We start from the raw sequence: 19,525 nt of genomic DNA on the forward strand, positions 1-19,525 counted from the left end.
TACTTATTTTAATAAAATCTCAACTCAATAATATATTTGGCTAAGATATAATAAACATGTTTTAAGATTATATCTTAAAACCATGTGCTTGACAGTTTAAAAGTTTCAAGCACTATATTTGGCTAATAAAGCCTTACAAGTTACAACCAAGAAACTAAACCTTCTACGGCCATTATGGCCAAAGGTTGCCAGACCTGTGGCTGGGATCAGAACTTCCATACCACTGTCGCTGTGATTCCCAACCCGATTCCATATCAAAAGACGTAACAGGGAAGCGAGACAAACGGTTCCTAATTTCCAACTGTTGGTTTTGACTGCCCGGATAAGGAAAAATATTGAAACCCTCTTGAGGAAGAGCCAGTGACCATACAGGCATGCCCAGAGGACCACTAAATCTTCTGGCACCAGGCATGACGGGCGATATTTGACTTGTAGGACTGCCTTGTAGAGGATGGCCGACATGTGAAACCTGGATCCTTTCATGGGGATGAGTGATACTTCCAGGATGATTAAGTGAAGAGACAATAAAACTTCCACCTCCTGGAAAAGAACTGTAATCAAAGAGCAAAAGGAAAAAAGAAACAAGGTTAGCATTTTAGTTAATCCTCCGAAACATTAAAAGAATAAAAAGGGGTATTAAAGGGTTCGAACGGGCTTACCTATCACCGTAGCGGAAGGGAAGTGCAGAAGGTCCAGATCTTAATATAGCATCACTATCAACCCTTGTATTTCTCATTGTTGAAGGGTCTAAAACATGTTCAACACCATTGAGAAGGTTCCTATTAGCAGAGAGTGAAGGTAAATGACGACCCCCACTTTGATACTGAACATTCGCAGCGAGAAAGGAATTAAGATTATAAAGCTCATTTTGTCCAGATTGGCCATATATGTGATGATTGAAGATGAGATCATCCAAATTCTCACTTGCAAGAGATATAGCATTGGGAATAGGTGGAACATGAACATGGGGATGGGCCATCGGCGATGCAGCCATATGTTCAGCAAATAGGGCATGGCTTCCCAGTAACTCGCGATCTGAATGACAAATCTAATTTAATATCTAAGTGTATGAAATTTCAAAGTTATCGAGTGAAATTTACTTACTCAGCGTTGGAGACGATTCCGCTTGCCTGTAAGATTTTTAAAGCAACTAAATGTCAAAAAGAAGTTTATAAAATTTTGAACATAAAAAAATATACCAGCACAAGAAACAAATACAGATACTACACCATAGTTAGAAGTGACCGAAAAATAAATCCAATACAAAAAGTTGAAAAACCTAGAACTTTGAGTTCACCCCAACTCCTCAACATGACATGAGTTGGATATGATAATCATATGCAAAATAAATTACACAAACAGATGCCAAAAGGGGCCATTGTCGAAGTTCAGGAAAATTGGTACAAAACTTAAGCTGATAAAACAACCTTGATGTCCAATCTAATATAGCCTTTAAACCTCAATTCCTCACACACACACACACACACTATATATATACACATTTGATGTGTGCGTGCGCGTGCATGCGTGTGTATAACTGTTTTTAATGCAAACTTAGATATTTCAGAAAATAACTTAGAAAATTTAATGCAAACTTAGATATTTCAGAAAATAACTGTTTTTTTAGCAGAGAAGTAATCAGAGGTAACTCTTAATTTTATAAGAAACTTAAGATTTAATTTTTAATTAAATTATATCATAACTTTAAAAGTAAATTTTTTAATAGAATTACTATTATCATATTAAACCTGAAGGAGCTATTAGCAGTCATATACAGATTGTGTGAAGAACTATAAACTCCATAAGTTGTACGGCGGCCTATAGCTTTATTTTACTGCATTGTATCCACATTACACGTTTTATAATACATCTACAATTAAGTTCAACGTGATTAACCGGTCGCATAAGTTAACCATCTTTATTGTATCACAATAAATATCCTAAGGATGAAATTGTGCTTACTCAAACGATGAATCTCCTGTCATGCCACTAAAGGTGCTTAAATCATCATCGAAAAGATAATCATATAAATCTTCCCACTCCCAGTCATTAATACTGAAGTCAGGAAATGAAGAAGTAGAGGCATTTGCATATAGCCAAGTTCCATCCTCAACATCCCCGCAATTTGGGCACAACATCGCTCCCTCCATATTGAATGCTGAACCAATGCAATCTATATAGTGGCAAAAAAAATTATTAGAACATAGTCATACATACACAATTAAGTAAAGTAATATACCACTGCAAATATTAATGGTCTCACAATGCAAAAGCATGAAACACATTCCTAAAGCGGAGAAACTCATAAATTGAGTCATTCTTACTAGCAGATCACCACCAACTCAACAAAATAACTTAATTAATGCCCACTTATATATAACATTTAAGAGAACTGTAAACTTCTTGTTAGCAAACCCCTTTAAGATCTGAATTAGAATCTATAGCAAGAATTCTTCCTAGCAATAAAACCCTATGGATATAGGCAAAGACAGTAAATTTACAAAATTAATTACTTATATATTGGCACCAGGACACCAGCTAACTAAACACGAGCAGAAAGCTTCTGTCAACAAGCATCATCAGATAGGATTCCACGAAAGTACAAAGACAAGACGGCTTAACCTAAAGGGTATTTATAATAATACCAATTTACAATTTTATGGCAGAATCTTGCATCCTTATAAACTTGTAATCTTTCAGTTGATGAAGCAACACATAAACAAATGCTTTTACTTATTTTGAGAGACCTATTTGAACCTTCTGACATGGGAGATCTCTAAAAACCAACTCACAACTTGACAGCTGAATCTCACATCTTTATAAACTTGCAATCATTTAACTGATGAAGCAGAACAGAAAATGCTTTCAAAAGACATATTTCAACGTTCTGAGATGGCCGGTCTCTGATGGAAAATTACTTCAACTGAAACTTACAACGAAATAATGACTGAAGCTAGATGGACCCCAGTTATAAACATAATCTTAAAGAATAAGTAATTGATTCAAGATCAAACTAGCTAAATCAATTGAAATTTATGATGTTTCTCAGAAACAAGACAGTAAAAACATTTCGTAAACGCATCAGCTTATATTCCAAAAATAAAAAATACAAAAAAATTTAAGCAAATGAAATTTGCCCAAATAAAAAACTTAATATATATATATATGTATGTATGTATATTTATATATATATATATTAATTGTTCTCAAAATGAGTAATAAATTTAACTTGTAACCTCATCAACGTGCTTCATAAAACAACTCAATTCTAATTTCTAGTAAGACATAAATTAAGACATAAATCAAACCCATAAATACCTAACAAAATAACATCCGTTTAAAGGTTCGATATTAAACCACATCGACAATTTACGATAAAAAAACTCAACACTAGTTGTACATGTACACTCCCAACACACAAATTACACACACACAGCACCAAAAACACCTCTTTTTAATTTTTCATTTATATTACAATCACAATTGAAATTACTAAACACTGTAACAGTACAAACAATCGAACAAACCACACATTCCATGAACCTTACTAAACAATCATTCTCAATATTATAGAAGTACAATAAAAAATACCAAGGTGAAATTTGTGGCCACATTTGAGCTTGGCCATAGATCTTTCCTCATGGTCAGAAATCGACTCGAGGCATATTGAACACAGAAGCAACATATTCGCAGCTATTACACTATCCATGGCAACAAAATTCACAGAAGATAGAAATGTGTCGGTATTAATTCAAAAAGAGGGCAAGCATAGAAAGAGATGAATTTTGTTATATTAATATCTATCAAGAGAGATATATATCGTATAATTTCTTCTCTGGATTTCGTAATCTGATTATAGTGTATGTTTTACTAATAATAATCGTTCGATCAAGGTTAATTGACGGTCACGATCAGGCTAATTGTTACTATATCTACAACAATATAAAGGTAGGTATCTTATATTATCGAAATATGTGAAGAAATTGAGTGGGGCCTTGTGTTTTAAATAAGAAAGAACAAGATTATTTCAGATACACCAGGGACATTACTAAAAAACATAAAAAAATACTTGACTAAAACATTAAAAAAGAGTTACATTTGTTCTCTTTGAAAAGTATAAAAATAACTAAAAAGCAATAATATTTCAAACATAAAATGTGGAAAGTAACATAAACTAATAAATAAATTAATTAATTAGTTTTATGTTGGCAGCAGGCCTCTAGCAAACAAAATAAAAGTAGTCGAAAGCTTCAGTCAACAGGCAACATCCGAAAAGTAATACATGTACATTCCCGACACACAAATAACACACACACAACACGAGAAACATCCTTTTTTAAATTTACATCTAAATTACAATCACGATTGAAATAACTGACACCTTAAGAACACGAACAATTAAACAAGCCACACATTCCATAAACCTTAGTGAACAATCAATTTCAATATTATAAATATCAGTCAAAATACCAAGATGAAATTTATGGCCACATTTGAGCTTAGACATAGATCTTTCGTCGTGATCAGAGATCCACTCGAGGCATATTGAACATACAAGCAACAGATTTTCAGCTATTATATTATCCATTGCAACAAAATTCAAAGAAGATAGAAATGTGTTTGTGTGTAATAATTCAGAGGGCAAGTACAGAAGGAGATGAAAATATTTTAATATCTATAAGGAAAAATATATCTTGTACAATATCTTTTCTGGATTTCGTAATATGATTATAGTGTATAGTTTACTAGTAATTGTTTTATCAAGGTTAATTGATGGTCAAAGTCAGACTGATTGTTTCTATATTTACAAGAATATAACGGTAGGTATCTTATATTCTCGAAATATGTGAAGAAAATGGAGTGGGGTTTGGTGTTTTTTAAATAAGATACAAAAAGATAATTTCAGATACACTAGGGATTTTATTAACAAATATGCAAAGATACTTGACTTTAAAATAAAAAGGAGTAGTTTTTGTTCTTTTTAAAAAGTATAGGAGTAATTGAAAAGTAATAACATTTTATATAAAAATTGTGATAAGTAACATAAAAAGATAAACTGATAAATTAATTAAATTTATATTCGCAGCATGCCGCTAGCATACTATATAAGAGTAAAAAGCTTCTGTCAACAGATGATAAAATGCCACGAAAGTGTTAAAACATGATGGTATTTAACATCAAATGATTCCATAATGAAATCAACTTAAAGTTTGATTCCTGAATCTTGCATCTCTATAAACTTGTAATGGTTTAGCTGATGAAGCAAAACATGACACGTGTTTATACATTATCATTAACTCCTTTAAGTAAGATTGGATCTACCCGAGAGGATCTATAGACAAACTTCTGAGATGGCCGATCACTAACAAATTAACCAAGCATAATAACTATAGAAATTCATTTGTAGATAAGAAGAGTAACACGGTTACCTTCCTCATCCCAATTAAACAAATATTATTAATTTGGCAAATGGCAACTTAAGATTTCCACCATGTATAAACTTGATGTTAAAGCCATAGGTATTTGATCCAATATCAACCTCACTAAACAAATAGAACAATATACACGACGAGATGATAGGTGAACTAAACCGGATCGGTACATTTGACATGTAAAATTTATTCCCTAAATACATCAGCATTCCTACACCATTTAAAATAATTAGACCCCAGAATTCAATCCGTAGAAGATACAACAACATTCTCAAACAAAGCAAATACAATTTAATTTGTTTCCTCATTCTCCTTCACATAAATGAACTAAAACCCTAGAACTTCATCAAACGACTTAATGCTAGTAACCCATATTTCATATATAACTAACAACAAATCATCATTTCAAGATTCCATAAAAACCGACATCTATGATAAAACAAATTATAAAAGCACCCAAAACAATACAAAAACATGCATTTCAAGCTTCCATATAAAAACCATATTCAAACTAACTTAAACACTATAGAAGCATAAATAAATTACCCTAATTAAACAAGCATCTCAAAAACTAACAACAGCAAAATACAATATTAAAAAGGTTAAACAATTACCCAGATGAAAGTGATGGCCATAGTTGAGGTTAGCAACAGATATTCTTTATAAATACACAGAGACAATAAACTCTCAGCTTTTATATCATCCATAGAAACATAATTCAAACGCCATGTATATGTGTGTATAGCCCAAAAGAAATAGTATATGCTTCCATTGTTGGGTTAAATCGCCTAAATTCTAAATCTCAAATTAAAAATTTTAATTATTTTTTCATAATTTTAATTTTTTTTTAATATATATAGTAAAATATAGAGAATTTACCAAAATTACTAACTTTTCTAAGTTTTTTGCGATTTTACTATCTTTTGATTTTTTTGCAAAAATACGGAATAAACCAAAATCAACCAGATATGCAATTAGTTGAATAAAGTTTTTTTTGGATGATTTAAGGTTACATGCACAAACTTATCAAAGGTTGCATGCACTTGATTCCGTTGCCAAAAAACTTTATTTTTGCAATTTTTTTTGAAAAATAGTATTTTTACAAATAAAAAAGTATTTTTGCAAATTTTTAAAACAATATTTTTGCAAAAATATTTTTAAACTTGGATATTTTCCAAAAAAACCCTAAAATATATTAGGTATGTTTCACTTTTTATGTTTGAAAAATTACCAAAAATGCAATTTTACTATGTTTTTTTCTTGCGATTTTACTATTTTTTAAAAATATTTGTAAAAATACGGTGCAACCGAAATCAACAGGATATGTAATTAGTTGCATCGAATTTTTTTGGTTGCAAAAATATTGTGGAACCAAAATCAATTAGCAATATCTAGTTTTTCTTTATTGCATTTGAGATTGCATGGTGTTGCAAAAATTCATTGAGGTTCAATTTAGTTGAATTAAATTGCATAAAATCGATTTTTTGCAAAAAAATGTAGAAAGTTGTATTTTTTGCAAAAAAAAAAATATTTTTGCAAATTTTTATAAAACATGTTTAATCAATAAGCAAATGCGAGCAATGAAATATAGCATCTACGACCCCAAACTATACCAAGATCTTTTTAGATTACAGTTCTAGTAACAAAAATTCCAAATTTCCATAAATAATTTCACTTTCTTTTTAAACCTCTTTTCAACAATTCCAAATCTCAAAACTAGATCCCCTAGTATAACTTTGAAAAGAAGTATATTAAGCCCAATTATACGATAACACAACTAATATATATACAAACAACTTTACATAATAGAAATAGAAATTACTCTAGTTCCGCAAACTCAAGAGCAACCATCATCAGAAAAACTTTATTATCTTCTCTTTCAAACAACGCAGATGAACAATGCAAGTTATTCCTCACCAGAAGGTTAAATTTAAAACAGGCAATTATGAGCGAAAGAAATTGCTCAGCGAGTTCAGTGTAATATATTATGGTCTTTGGATATAAAACCGACATTTGCAATGGAGCAGAACATAATAACAATAATTGCTAAATTAGAAAATTTTGTTATGAAAACCAATAATTGTTTCCTCAACTGTATTCAAAACCTTTTTGATATATTTGAGCCAAATGCTTCAGTAATAATTTGAACCCTATTAAGGATCAGAAATTGTAAAACAATGTTTACTGAAATATCGTAAACAACAATATGAAACAGTGATTATGGACTGAAACATTAAACTTTATTCAAAACTGCACTCTTGCATGTGCTACAAGCCCGATATGCATTACTGTTCAATTTTACTCTTGATCCCAACATTTGGTCATGATTGTCTTGAACAACTCATATCTATAATTAAAAAATATCATTTTAATCGTTTACATGATAATTGTCCGATAAATTGCGCATCAAAACTCTACCGTTTACCCATACGATAGCCCACATATAATCACAACAATTAAACACTAGAATCTGATAACACATACACACATAATTCAAACAACACGTAAACATATAATTCACGCAACATGTAACTCGGTTCGTCAAAAGATTCGATTCAGTATGTTTAAAACTGAAATCGAATCGAAATATAATTTTTCGATAAATACGCGACTCAGAACTGTTTGCAAAATAAGCGAGTTTTCGAAACAAAAGAATATATGTCTTGTTAGGTCCCAATTTGTTTGTAGAAGGGGGGTTGAATGCAAACAATACCGTTTAATCGAATAAAATGCGGAATAAAATTGTGAAACAAAATTCAAGTTAAATAAAACTTTTATTAAACTTGAAAGGTGTTATAATTACGGTATCGGTTACAAGGGATTAATCTCAAATCAATTATTACAAATCTAGAATAAATTCGACATGAACTTTTTCTATTTTTGTAATTAAAAGATCAAATGCTAAATGCGATTTGAGATTAAGTTCTAGGGATTTTAATCCGCTAGATTGATACACAAGAACAAGATAAGTATTTCTAGTTGATTGGATTTAACTTTACAATCTAGAAATTGATCTTGAAGTTGCAGATGAGATGAAATATTTTATCTGCTCCTTTTGCTTTTGTTCTTGAGTTTTTGTTCTGTTTTTTTTTTGCTAATGAAATAACAGACTTCTGCTGCTTTTTATCAAACAGCCGAATGTAAAAATGTACTGGCATGCCAATCTTCTTTGGCCAGCAAGACTTTCGGTATGACAAAATTTACAACTAGCAAGACAATTAAAATGAGCTAGCAAGACTTTCGGTATGACTATTGATTGTCATACCGATTGTCATATTAGTTCAAATAAATTGTCTTGCTGAATTAATAACAGATTTTAATCTAAACAGAAATTCTAATAAGACAATTAAATGTATTGGCATGACTTTCGGTATGACTATCAATTGTCATACCGATTGTCATACTAGTTCAAATGAATTGTCTTGCTGAATTTAAGCAGATTTTAAACCAATTAAAATCTTGTAAATCCTTAATATTAATTCTAAATTAATTAATCAATTTAATTTAATTAATCAATAAATTAATCTTTGCAGATATAATTTATTTTCTTAATTAAATTATATGACTTAATTAATTAATAGAGAATTAATACTAACGCTGAGCAGCATCCATTCTTCTGACAATCTTCTGAAAGTCACTGAGACTTATGAATCAATTCCGCCACTTCAATGCTGACACTCGATGTACTGTCTGGTTCATGAGTGACTAACTTCCGTGACGTTTCTTCATGTCTTGACTTTGATATTCTGATTGAATCCTTGTAATAAATGATATCTTGACGAGATCTCTGTCACTTGATTAAATCCACGATCTTGATTTATATCACTGAGGCATGATCAAATTCTTGAACTTCTTCCAGTGAATCTTCAAGTCTGCAGATGAACAATGTTTCTTTATTCTTTGACAGATGTTACATTGTGAGATCTCTCTGATAATTGATCCACTATTTACTTATTACATTCTTATTTGAGTTGAGTTAAATACTCGAATAAACGAGTAGGCTATGACATATGCCTTTCAATCTCCCCCTATTTGCTTGTTAGACAATAACAACAAATACCTAGAGGATAACTCAACTAACAAATAAGAAAAAGATATAAACAGTAATGTAAAGTAAATAGCAAAAAAGTTCTGGATTATATTTAACATTTTCCAGATTCCAAATGAAATTTACAAGTGAATACAAGATAGATGTTCCTCTAGCCTGAACATATAACTACATTAGACTATCTTGATTCATAAAGCTCTAATCATATTACATTGAGTTTTGAGCTAATTGACTTCAGTTGTCTTCTCTTCTGACTTCACCTTCTTCTAAATCTTGAAGCAATTCCTTGTCAAAGACACGATCCTTTTCTGAAGTGAAGCTTGCTGGTCTGACTGGTTGAACTCCAACTGACTTCAGCTTATTCTTGAGTTGATTGTATCTTTTAACATTCTTTTCACAATAAGCTTGAATCAAGTCAGCAGCTTGAGTCTTCAACATGGATGAATATCCAGCAGTTCTCAAATGATGTTCCATCCAGACCAGATGCTTAGCTGAGTAGTCTTTAAGAGATTGTACATCTAGCTGACAGATTTGAAGACAATCAGACTTAAAGAATCTCACCTGATGAGGATTGTTGACAACTTGAGGACTAGCCCTGCTGGCCAACTCTTTAAGCCTTTCTCGAAGAACTTCATTCAATTCTGAGCTTCTTTTGACTTTGTTTAAAAGAACCCAAATCTCTGACAAAGAACGATTCTCAAATAGATGAAGTGACACCTTGAATGATCCTTCACTCTGACAATATACAAAAATGCTCATCTCATTTAGGGATCTATCAAAAGCAGCTGTGATCCTTGAGACTTCAGTCTTGATAGCATTCATGTACATGTCATTGTTAGGATTTGAGATTTCCAGCTTGTCAAGAAGATGTAAGAACTGCCTATCATTGTTAGTGCTCAGCTGAGGCATATCAAGTACTCTCCTAGCTTCATCCCATTTTTCACCAATCTTTAGTCTGACATCTCTTCTCCTTTCTTGAGCCTTAATGTCATGAAGACGTTGCTTTTGAAGAGTTTCTGTTCTTTGAATGTCTTTTCTCATGTCAATGATCTGAGAGACCTTCTTGAGTTCAGCTTCTTTTCTTTTCATCTCTGACTGCTCCTTCTGAAATTCTTTCTCAAACATAGGATCCACTTGAGCTTCTTCTTCCCATTCTCCAAAATCACTTTCCTCTTCAGCTTCAAATAACCCATCTTTATCTTCCTGAACTGGTTCAGTGGGAATGTCAAAAATATCAAAGTCATCCTGTTCTCCACTGTAGTAGACATCATCAGCCTTTCCTTTGTTTCCAGCAGAGGTATCTTTTTCTTTCCCTTTGGCACTACTCCCTTTCTTCTCCCCCTTAGTTGAGGGATCCTCTACTGACCTTCCTTTGGAACCTCCATCACCTCCAGAGCCTGATCCTCCACCAGACGGTCCTTCAAAATAAGTTCTTTGTTCTTCATTAGGGCAATGAGAATTCTTGATCATGAAATATAGGTGCTTCATCCCTTCATTGAGATGTTCCATGCCCGTCTCTATCTTTAGAAATCTTGAGGAGTCCAGTGAATGATTCATCTCAACGAGGTCTTCAAGAGAAGTCATTCTTGTGTGTAGAGAGCAGAAGTTGGATATGTCATCAGCTGATAAAGTCGGAGTGTCCTGAATAGAATTGAGCTTTGGTATTACAGTGGTCTTTAGATCTGAGATGTCATTCCTTATTATTGCAAGCTGATTGTTGACAGAGGTGGAAGAAGAAGACCGTTCAACCACTTGTGCTTTGAATGCTTGAGCTTCAGCTTGGCTTTTAGCAAGTTCTTCTTTTAGGGCAGCAATCTGAGCTAACAGGTTTACAGTATTAGTGTCTGTGTGTGCTCTCACCTGAATTTCACTCGTGTTTGGTTCACTCACCTCACGTGCATGTGTTTCTCTCAATATAATTGCTCGTGAGGAGTCTTCCTGTTGCTGTTCTTCTGTACCTGCATTAAAAATCACCCTAGCCTCTTCAAGAGAGGTCAGTGGTGGTGCAATGGGAATTCGCGAGTCCCGATCCTCAGTCAAACCTATCATTTCATGTGAAATAGATGTCTGAATTGCTTCAGGGATAGATTGACCGAGTTGCCCTCCACTTTCTCCAGATAAATCTGCGAGTGGAGAATCCCTTGAGGGAGCCAGAGGTGTTTGATCTGGGAGGGGAGAAAATGACTCTATTAAGGGTGGCTGAAAGTCAGATTTTCCCTCTGAAGCATGTGACTGCTCTTCTGCCGTAACTATGGCAGGCACTGTAACCGACTCTACGTGCACTCCTCGCTGTGTGTCCTGAGTATGATCTGGGGAAGTGTATGGTTCCATTGTGAGTAATGGAATTGTGCTTGACTCAGTACAAGATGCCATGGCCCTATGGCGAATTTCAATAGATGCATCCTGTTGAGAGAATGCCTCTAGTAACTGTTCATTGGCCATTTCAAAGTCCATGTCCTGTTGGGAGGACAAGGATGGGCTTTCAGATGCCTCAGAATATGTTCTTCTTTTCTTAGGAGGAGGCAGAGCTGAGGGTTCACTCATATTTAACAATGTACTACTTCCTAGTAATCTCCTGGGTAACATTTTAGACAGTGGGGGAGAGGTTGAGATAGAATGAGACTCTGTGTTTGGCTCTATGACCTGGGATTGAAGCTGTGGTTCTACAACTTCATGGTCAGCCCTATCAACCACTGGGGGTCTTTCAACAGAAGTAGGAAGAGAGTGAGAGTGAGGAATTACTACCTGTAATGGAAGAGCCTGGGTGGCTTGAACCACTGGAGGTTGAGGTTGCTGTTCATGGTCGGGAAGATTGAAAATAGGTAAAGGAATATAAGTGGCCATGAAAGCAGATACAAGTACTGGAACTTGCATGAATTTGAAGGTTGTGTCTTGGCGAGTGTAAATCTTTTTGCTAACTGGAGGGGGTTCGGTTACTGCAGAGTTAGCAAAAAGGGCTTTGTGTTCAGGTGTGAGAAGATGATCTGCTATAAGCATGAGAAAACGAGCATAGTAACATGATACCCTACGATTTATAGAATGATCACGTAAAGCAGAAGTTAGACGTCTCAAGAGAATGGGAAAAAGTAGTTTGCCAAAATTGATCCTTTGATTGAAAACAACCGCCAGACCAATATACTGCAGAGTGGAAGTGATGTTATGAAAATTGGATTTTGTGCAGTTGGCAAACACTTTGGAAAGTGTATCGAAGAAAATATCCCATTCAGACACCAAATTTGATTTAGAAAGTTTGGTTAAATTGATCACCCCCTGATAGTAAATAGCATTGAAAAAATTTGTGATATCATTTTCAGAGGGTAAATTACAGAAATTGTCTAGTGGAAAATTTAACGCACGATTGACGACTGTTTCATCAACTACATACTGTGTGTTTGCGACGGTGAATGAAAAAGATTTTGAATCATCGGCCACAGTAGAGGTTGTGCAAATCAGTCTAAGTAGATCGACGTTTAAAATCACATTTGATTTAATAGCAGAGCTAACAATCGAATGGTCATTTAAAAATCTAATCCATGGCTTAAATTTTTCAACATCACATTTTTCCGGATTAAAATAACCAACCTGATTATGCGCTACAATTTGGAAATTGAGAGCCATTTAAAATAATAATAAGACACACGCTTTTCAGAATTTTAAGAATAATATTAAGAAAATTCGAATTAATTAAATTAATTTAATAATTCGAATTAAATTAATTATAATCGAAAAATTTAGACAGAAATGTATCTCGTTAAAATTCTTAACTCACAAACGCAGTTTTGAAAAACCAAAAGACACAAATCAGAGATTGAAATAGAAATAAAAATAAAAAAAAATTCAAAATCAACAAACACAAATTGAATTTGAAGGGGCAAACTGATTTTTATTAGTTTGTGTTTTTTTTTTAATAAAAATCCAACAACACCTCTGTATATATATACTTGTATGTATATATCACAAAGTGATGAATTTGTGTGCTGAGTAAAAACTCGAGCAAGGAAGGAAGCAATTCGAAGAGAGAGAAGAGAGAAACTGAAGAGAAAAAAAACTGTTCGAATTTTTTGAAAAGAACTGTATTGCTGAAAATGGTTAAAAACGAAACAAACAAACTGCTTTATATGACAGCTGGTATGACAATCCTGGATTGTCATACCGATTGTCATACCAGGCAAAAGAAGAAAAAGAAAAAAAACAGAAATAAATACTAAAATTATAACTGGTATGACAATCTGATAGTCATACCGATTGTCATACCAGGCAAAAGAAGGAAAAGAATTATATATATGGTTTATAACTGGCAAGACAATTGATAGTCATACCGATTGTCTTGCCAGTATAAAACTGAACTGAATAATATAATAAACAAAATTTAAACTGAAATGACTTTCAGCAAGACAATTTCAATTGTCTTGCCGATTGTCATATCAGCTTTAAACACAGAAACACATACATATATAAATTTATAAAGACTTATATAACTAAGTAAAAATATCAGAAAATATTTACAAAATAGTAAAACTGAAATACAGACCTATAATATTTACAGAAACAAAGACAATATATCAGAATTTATTATTTTTATTCCAAAAATAGATTTCTATTGAATTTTAGCAAATAAAATTCATATTAAAATATTTTTAGAGGAAATAAAATATTCTGAGATATTTTAAATTAACAAGTAGGGAAAATGAAAATAGATAAGATAATATATATTACATAGAAATAAGCAAGAAATATGATAAAATGATAAAATAAATTTGCAAATGAAATTTTATTGAAGAAAAATTCATTTGTAAATTTATTCAAGAACAGATCACAGATATTAACTAAATTAATCACTAAAACTATTCAACATGCCCAATTTACCAACTAATCTGGTAAATGTGGATTCGTCAAGTGGTTTAGTGAAAATATCTGCTATTTGTTCTTCTGTTGGAACAAAAAATAGTTCAACAGTACCATTCATGACGTGCTCTCTAATAAAATGATACCTGATGTCAATGTGCTTTGTCCTCGAGTGCTGCACAGGGTTGTTGGTGATGGCTATTGCACTTGTATTGTCACATAAAATAGGAATCTTGTTCAATACAGAGCCATAGTCTCGGAGTTGGTTCCTAATCCACAAGATCTGAGCACAGCAGCTTCCAGCAGCAATATATTCAGCCTCGGCCGTTGAGTTGGAAACTGTTTGCTGTTTCTTGCTGTACCATGAGACTAGCCTGATTCCTAGGAATTGACAACTTCCTGAGGTGCTTTTCCTATCAACAACACTTCCTGCGTAATCTGAATCTGTATATCCAACAAGGTTAAAACCAGATTCTTTAGGGTACCAAATACCTAGATTTGGTGTTCCCTTAAGATATCTTAAGATTCGTTTAACAGTAACGAGATGAATATCTCTAGGATCCGCTTGGAACCTTGTACATAAATATGTAGCATACATAATATCTGGTCTACTTGCAGTAAGATAGAGTAACGAGCCAATCATACCTCTGTAGCTTGTGACATCTACCTTAATGGAGTTTTCACATGGTCCAAGCTTGACAGCTGTAGTTGATGGAGTCCTTGCTGATGCAGAATCCTCTAGATTGTACTTTTTGAGGAGTTCCTTGAGATACTTGGATTGACAAATAAATGTTCCATCTAACCTTTGATTTACTTGTAATCCAAGGAAGAACTTCAGCTCTCCCATCATGCTCATTTCAAACTTGCTGTGCATTAACTTAGCAAATCTCTTACAGAGATTATCATTAGTAGACCCAAATATTATATCATCCACATAGACTTGGACTAATATAGTATCCTTCTTATGTGTTTTAGAAAAGAGAGTTTTGTCTATGACACCTCTAGTAAAGCTATTTTCAATAAGAAATTCAGAGAGAGTGTCATACCATTTTCTTGGAGACTGTTTTAGCCCATAGATAGCCTTGAAAAGAAAGAAGACAAAATCCAAATGATCTGGATCTTCAAAACCAGGAGGTTGCTCTACATATACCTCTTCATCCAGCTTTCCATTCAGAAAGGCGCTCTTGACATCCATTTGATAAACTTTAAAGTTTGAAAATGCTGCGAATGCCAGAAATATCCTGATGGCCTCAAGTCTAGCCACTGGAGCATAGGTTTCATCATAATCAATGCCTTCAGCTTGAGAATACCCTTTAGCTACCAGTCTTGCCTTGTTTCTTGTAACCACACCATCTTCATCTAGTTTATTCCTGCATACCCACCTAGTACCAACAGCTTTCTTGTGTACAGGCCTAGGTACCAGTTTCCAGACTTGTTGACTTTCAAACTGATTGAGTTCATCTTGTATAGCAATCACCCAATCTGGATCAGTCAGTGCTTCTTCAATTTTCTTAGGTTCCATCTCAGAAAGAAATCCTGAGAACAGACACTCATTTTGAGTAGCACGTCTAGTTCTGACTCCAACATCTGGATCACCAATAATCAACTCAAAAGGGTGAGCTTTATTCCAGACAGTCTGTCTTGGAAGATTTGATCTTGATGATTCTCCTTGAAATTCATTGTGATGTTGTGTCCTACTAGATGATCCTTCAGCATCTCCCCCTGAGTTGTTGCCATGTTGACTTGAAGATTCTCCGTCAGTAGCAGTGGTATCTCCATTGTTCCCAAAGTTTCCATCACTATTACCTTGAGTATCATTAGGATTAACAGGTTCTTCACCAGCAACAACCTCAGGTTCTTGACCATGTTCTGATTCTGAATCTGACGTATCATCAAACTTCAGTTTCTCAGAAGGATCTTCAGTTTGGATACTAGGGAGTTTAGTGTCATCAAATGTAACATTGACACTTTCAGTTACTTTGTGTTGATCAATGATATACACTCTATATGATCTTCTTCCATATCCAACAAAAATACCCTCATATGCCTTTGCCTCGAACTTACCACGACGATCATCTCCATCCTTGAGCACGAAGCATCTGGCACCAAATACATGAAAGTATTTGATAGAAGGTTTCTGTTCATTCAAAATCTCATAAGGAGTTTTCATGAAGTCTTTGTTGATTAGAGTTCGATTCTGAGTATAACATGCAGTATTGACAGCTTCAGCCCAAAAGTACATTGGAAGACCTGATTCACTTAACATCGTTCTTGCAGCTTCAATCAATGTACGATTCTTCCTTTCTACCACTCCATTTTGCTGAGGGGTTCTAGGAGCTGAAAATTGTCTGGTAATCCCTTTGTCTGTACAGAATCCATTGAGAAGTGCATTCTTGAATTCTGTCCCATTATCTGACCTTATTGCTCTAACAGGGATGTTAGAATCTAACTCAATCATCTTGATATGATCAATCACAACTTGTGGTGTTTCATCCTTAGAGTGAAGAAATAAAACCCACGTATACTTGGAATAGTCATCAACTATCACAAGACAGTAACACTTCTTTGACATAGAAAGGATATTAACTGGACCAAATAAATCCATGTGCAATAATTGCAGAACACCAGTTATGGAAGATGTGTCAGTGCCTTTGTGACTTGCTTTCTTTGACTTTCCTTTCTGGCAAGCCTCACATAGTCCTTCTGGAGAGAATTCCAGCTGAGGCAGACCTCTTACCAATTCTCTTTTGACAAGAGAATTCATTGTTTTGAAATTGAGATGAGAAAGTCTCTTGTGCCATAGCCAACTCTCATCTGATGATGCCTTTGTATAGAAACAATTGACTTCAAGATTGCTTCCAGAGTTCATGTCAGCTACGAACAGATTTCCTTTCCGGATTCCCATTAAGGAGGGTTTTTCACTTTTCTTGTGCAGAATCTGACACTTCAGCTTGTCGAATAAAACATTGTAGCCGTTGTCACAGAACTGACTAATGCTAAGCAGATTGTGTTCAAGTCCTTGCACAACATATACATTTTCAATGATAACATTTCCAGCTAGCAAACAGCCATATCCCTCCGTTAAACCTTTGCTGTTATCTCCAAAGGTAACCACTGGGCCAGCTTTCTCAACCACATTTGATAGCAGGGCTCTATCTCCGGTCATATGTCTTGACGATCCGCTGTCAAGAATCCACACTATCGGTTGTACCTGTTTAATGCCCTGCAATACAAATGGATTAGAACTTCTTCGGAACCCAAGCTTGGCTGGGTCCGGCATACTTGTAAAATTGGCCTTTATCAGGCAAAACAACATTCTTAATTTCAATATTCTCAACGTTCTCAATGACTGAACATTTGACCTTGTGAACAGCCTTGACAAATTTCTGGTTAGGCTTAGGCACAAATGTCTCCTTTCTAGATTTAGGAGGACTAGCAGTCTTAGACCTATCATGCTTTCTATTATTCACATGCTGACGAGGAGTAGTCTTATCATTAGAAACATGCTTACCATTAAAATAAGCAAACAACAGATTAAAAGCACAAGACATACAATCAGGAACACCACATGCTTTATGAGAAGGATTAACAATAGGCAACTTATGCATGTTAGACATGGCATTTGTGTTATCCAACTCATGTGTGTCTGAGTTAGTCTCAGTTGCTTTCACAACCTTGACTGGAACTTTTGACACACTTGACTTGGAGACAGCTTTCCCATTAGCATTATCTTCAGCACGGATTTCTTCTTGAATAATAAAAGAGGTCTCATCAAATGGTTCAGCAATTGATTCTTTATAGAGGGGTTCATCAACACCCTTAAGCACATGTGGTACTTCCCTGCCTTTAGCACATACATGAGGAGGGGAGTTTATGCCTAATTTTCCAATAGCAGCATTGTAATCATAACCTATTCCATGTGTTTGATTAACAGCTTGCTTATTGTAAAACTCTTTGGACTTCGAACAAGAATTAAAGTAAGCTTTAACCTTAGCCTCAAGACCGGTGATCTTGTCTTTGAGAATAGTTTCGAGTTGTCTATAACAGTCAACTCTATTCTCTAGAAAAGATACTTGTTCTTTTAGTTTATCTTGATTAGTGTGCACAAGTCTTAATTCATTGACCTCTTTCTCAAGGTCTTTGATTTGTTGATTTAACAATTCATTATCACGACGAGCACAATCTAAGGAACCTCCTAGATGATAAACTAATTCAGCATCAGTAAATTTTACCTCTTTTCTTGACGATGAGGTGCTTGCATTACTAGCCATGAGAGCAAGATTCCCAACTTCTTCATCTTCACTGTCAGTATCATCCCAGCTTCTTCCCTTTGCCAGGTACGCCCTTTCAGATTTACTCTTTTGATTAGAATCGTAAGAGTTCTTCCTAGCTTGTTTTGGCTTCCTGCATTCTGTGGCAAAGTGTCCCAACTCATTACAGTTGAAGCATCGAATGGTGCTTCGATCAACCATCCCTGTTTTATACCCACCACTGCTGGTGTTAGAGGATGAAGATCCACCTTTCTGGAATCTGTTGTAGTTGGACTTGTACTTGAACTTGGGATTCCTTTTGAATCTGACATTTGAGAATCTCTTGACAATCAGGGCCATTGACTCATCCTCCAATTGCTCCAGTTCTTCCAAGGAATAATAATCATCTCCTGATTGATTTGCAGTAGGAGAATCAAATTCTGCTACTATCACATTATCTTCAACCTTGGAAGACTGTACCATTCTTTCTGACTGTTGAGATTGTTGTTGATATTGTGGTTGTTGTTGTTGTTCATCAGCTACTAGAGCAGTAGACGTGCTGACCACTCTTCCTTTCCCGTAAACTTCCTTCTGCTGAATCTGCTCCAGCTCATAAGTCTTTAACACACCATAGAGCCTTTCCAAAGAAATCTCACTCAGATCTCTTGCTTCTCTTATGGCAGTGATTCTATGTTCGAGATGAGTTGGCAGTGTTAAAAGGAACTTTTTGTTGACCTCCCTGATGGAATAGTATTTACCATTAATGTTCAGGTTGTTGATCAATGCATTGTACCTCTCAAACACTTCAGTGATTCCTTCTCCTGGATTGGATTTAAAGTATTCATACTCAGAGGTTAGGATTTCTAGTTTGTTCTCCCTAACTTCCTCTGTGCCTTCATTAATAATCTCAATAGTTTCCCAGATATGTTTGGAATCTTTACAATTCATCA

The 19,525-nt window shown here is 34.4% G+C and overlaps 1 protein-coding gene across 3 annotated transcripts; it reads right to left on the bottom strand.

The window, feature by feature from the left end:
• Positions 1-24: 24 nt before the first annotated feature.
• LOC141696745 (E3 ubiquitin-protein ligase RFI2-like) lies at positions 25-6,195 on the bottom strand. 3 transcript variants are annotated; one of them, XM_074500877.1, is made up of 5 exons: positions 6,047-6,195; positions 1,963-2,173; positions 1,105-1,130; positions 660-1,035; positions 25-551 (listed from the first exon to the last, which is right to left on the bottom strand). In XM_074500877.1, the coding sequence occupies exons 2-5, from the start codon at positions 2,148-2,150 to the stop codon at positions 173-175; spliced, it is 969 nt and encodes a 322-aa protein (XP_074356978.1). In that variant the 5' UTR covers positions 2,151-2,173; positions 6,047-6,195; the 3' UTR covers positions 25-172. The 3 variants fall into 3 exon arrangements, with proteins under 3 accessions (XP_074356978.1, XP_074356976.1, XP_074356977.1); XM_074500875.1 differs by lacking the exon at positions 6,047-6,195 and adding an exon at positions 3,592-3,779; XM_074500876.1 differs by lacking the exon at positions 6,047-6,195 and adding an exon at positions 2,758-3,032.
• Positions 6,196-19,525: the final 13,330 nt, after the last annotated feature.

The sequence above is a fragment of the Apium graveolens genome, chromosome 11 (assembly GCF_009905375.1).
Source record: "Apium graveolens cultivar Ventura chromosome 11, ASM990537v1, whole genome shotgun sequence".
Classification (NCBI taxonomy): domain Eukaryota; kingdom Viridiplantae; phylum Streptophyta; class Magnoliopsida; order Apiales; family Apiaceae; genus Apium; species Apium graveolens.

Excerpts from the sequence above, each read along its gene's own strand:
- LOC141696745 (XM_074500875.1), bottom strand. The coding sequence starts at position 3,709 with ATGGATAGTGTAATAGCTGCGAATATGTTGCTTCTGTGTTCAATATGC. Across the intron at positions 1,036-1,104 it reads GGAATCGTCTCCAACGCTGA|ATCGCGAGTTACTGGGAAGC; the intron begins GTAAGTAAATTT and ends TTTGTCATTCAG. Across the intron at positions 552-659 it reads CCCTTCCGCTACGGTGATAG|TTCTTTTCCAGGAGGTGGAA; the intron begins GTAAGCCCGTTC and ends CTTTGATTACAG.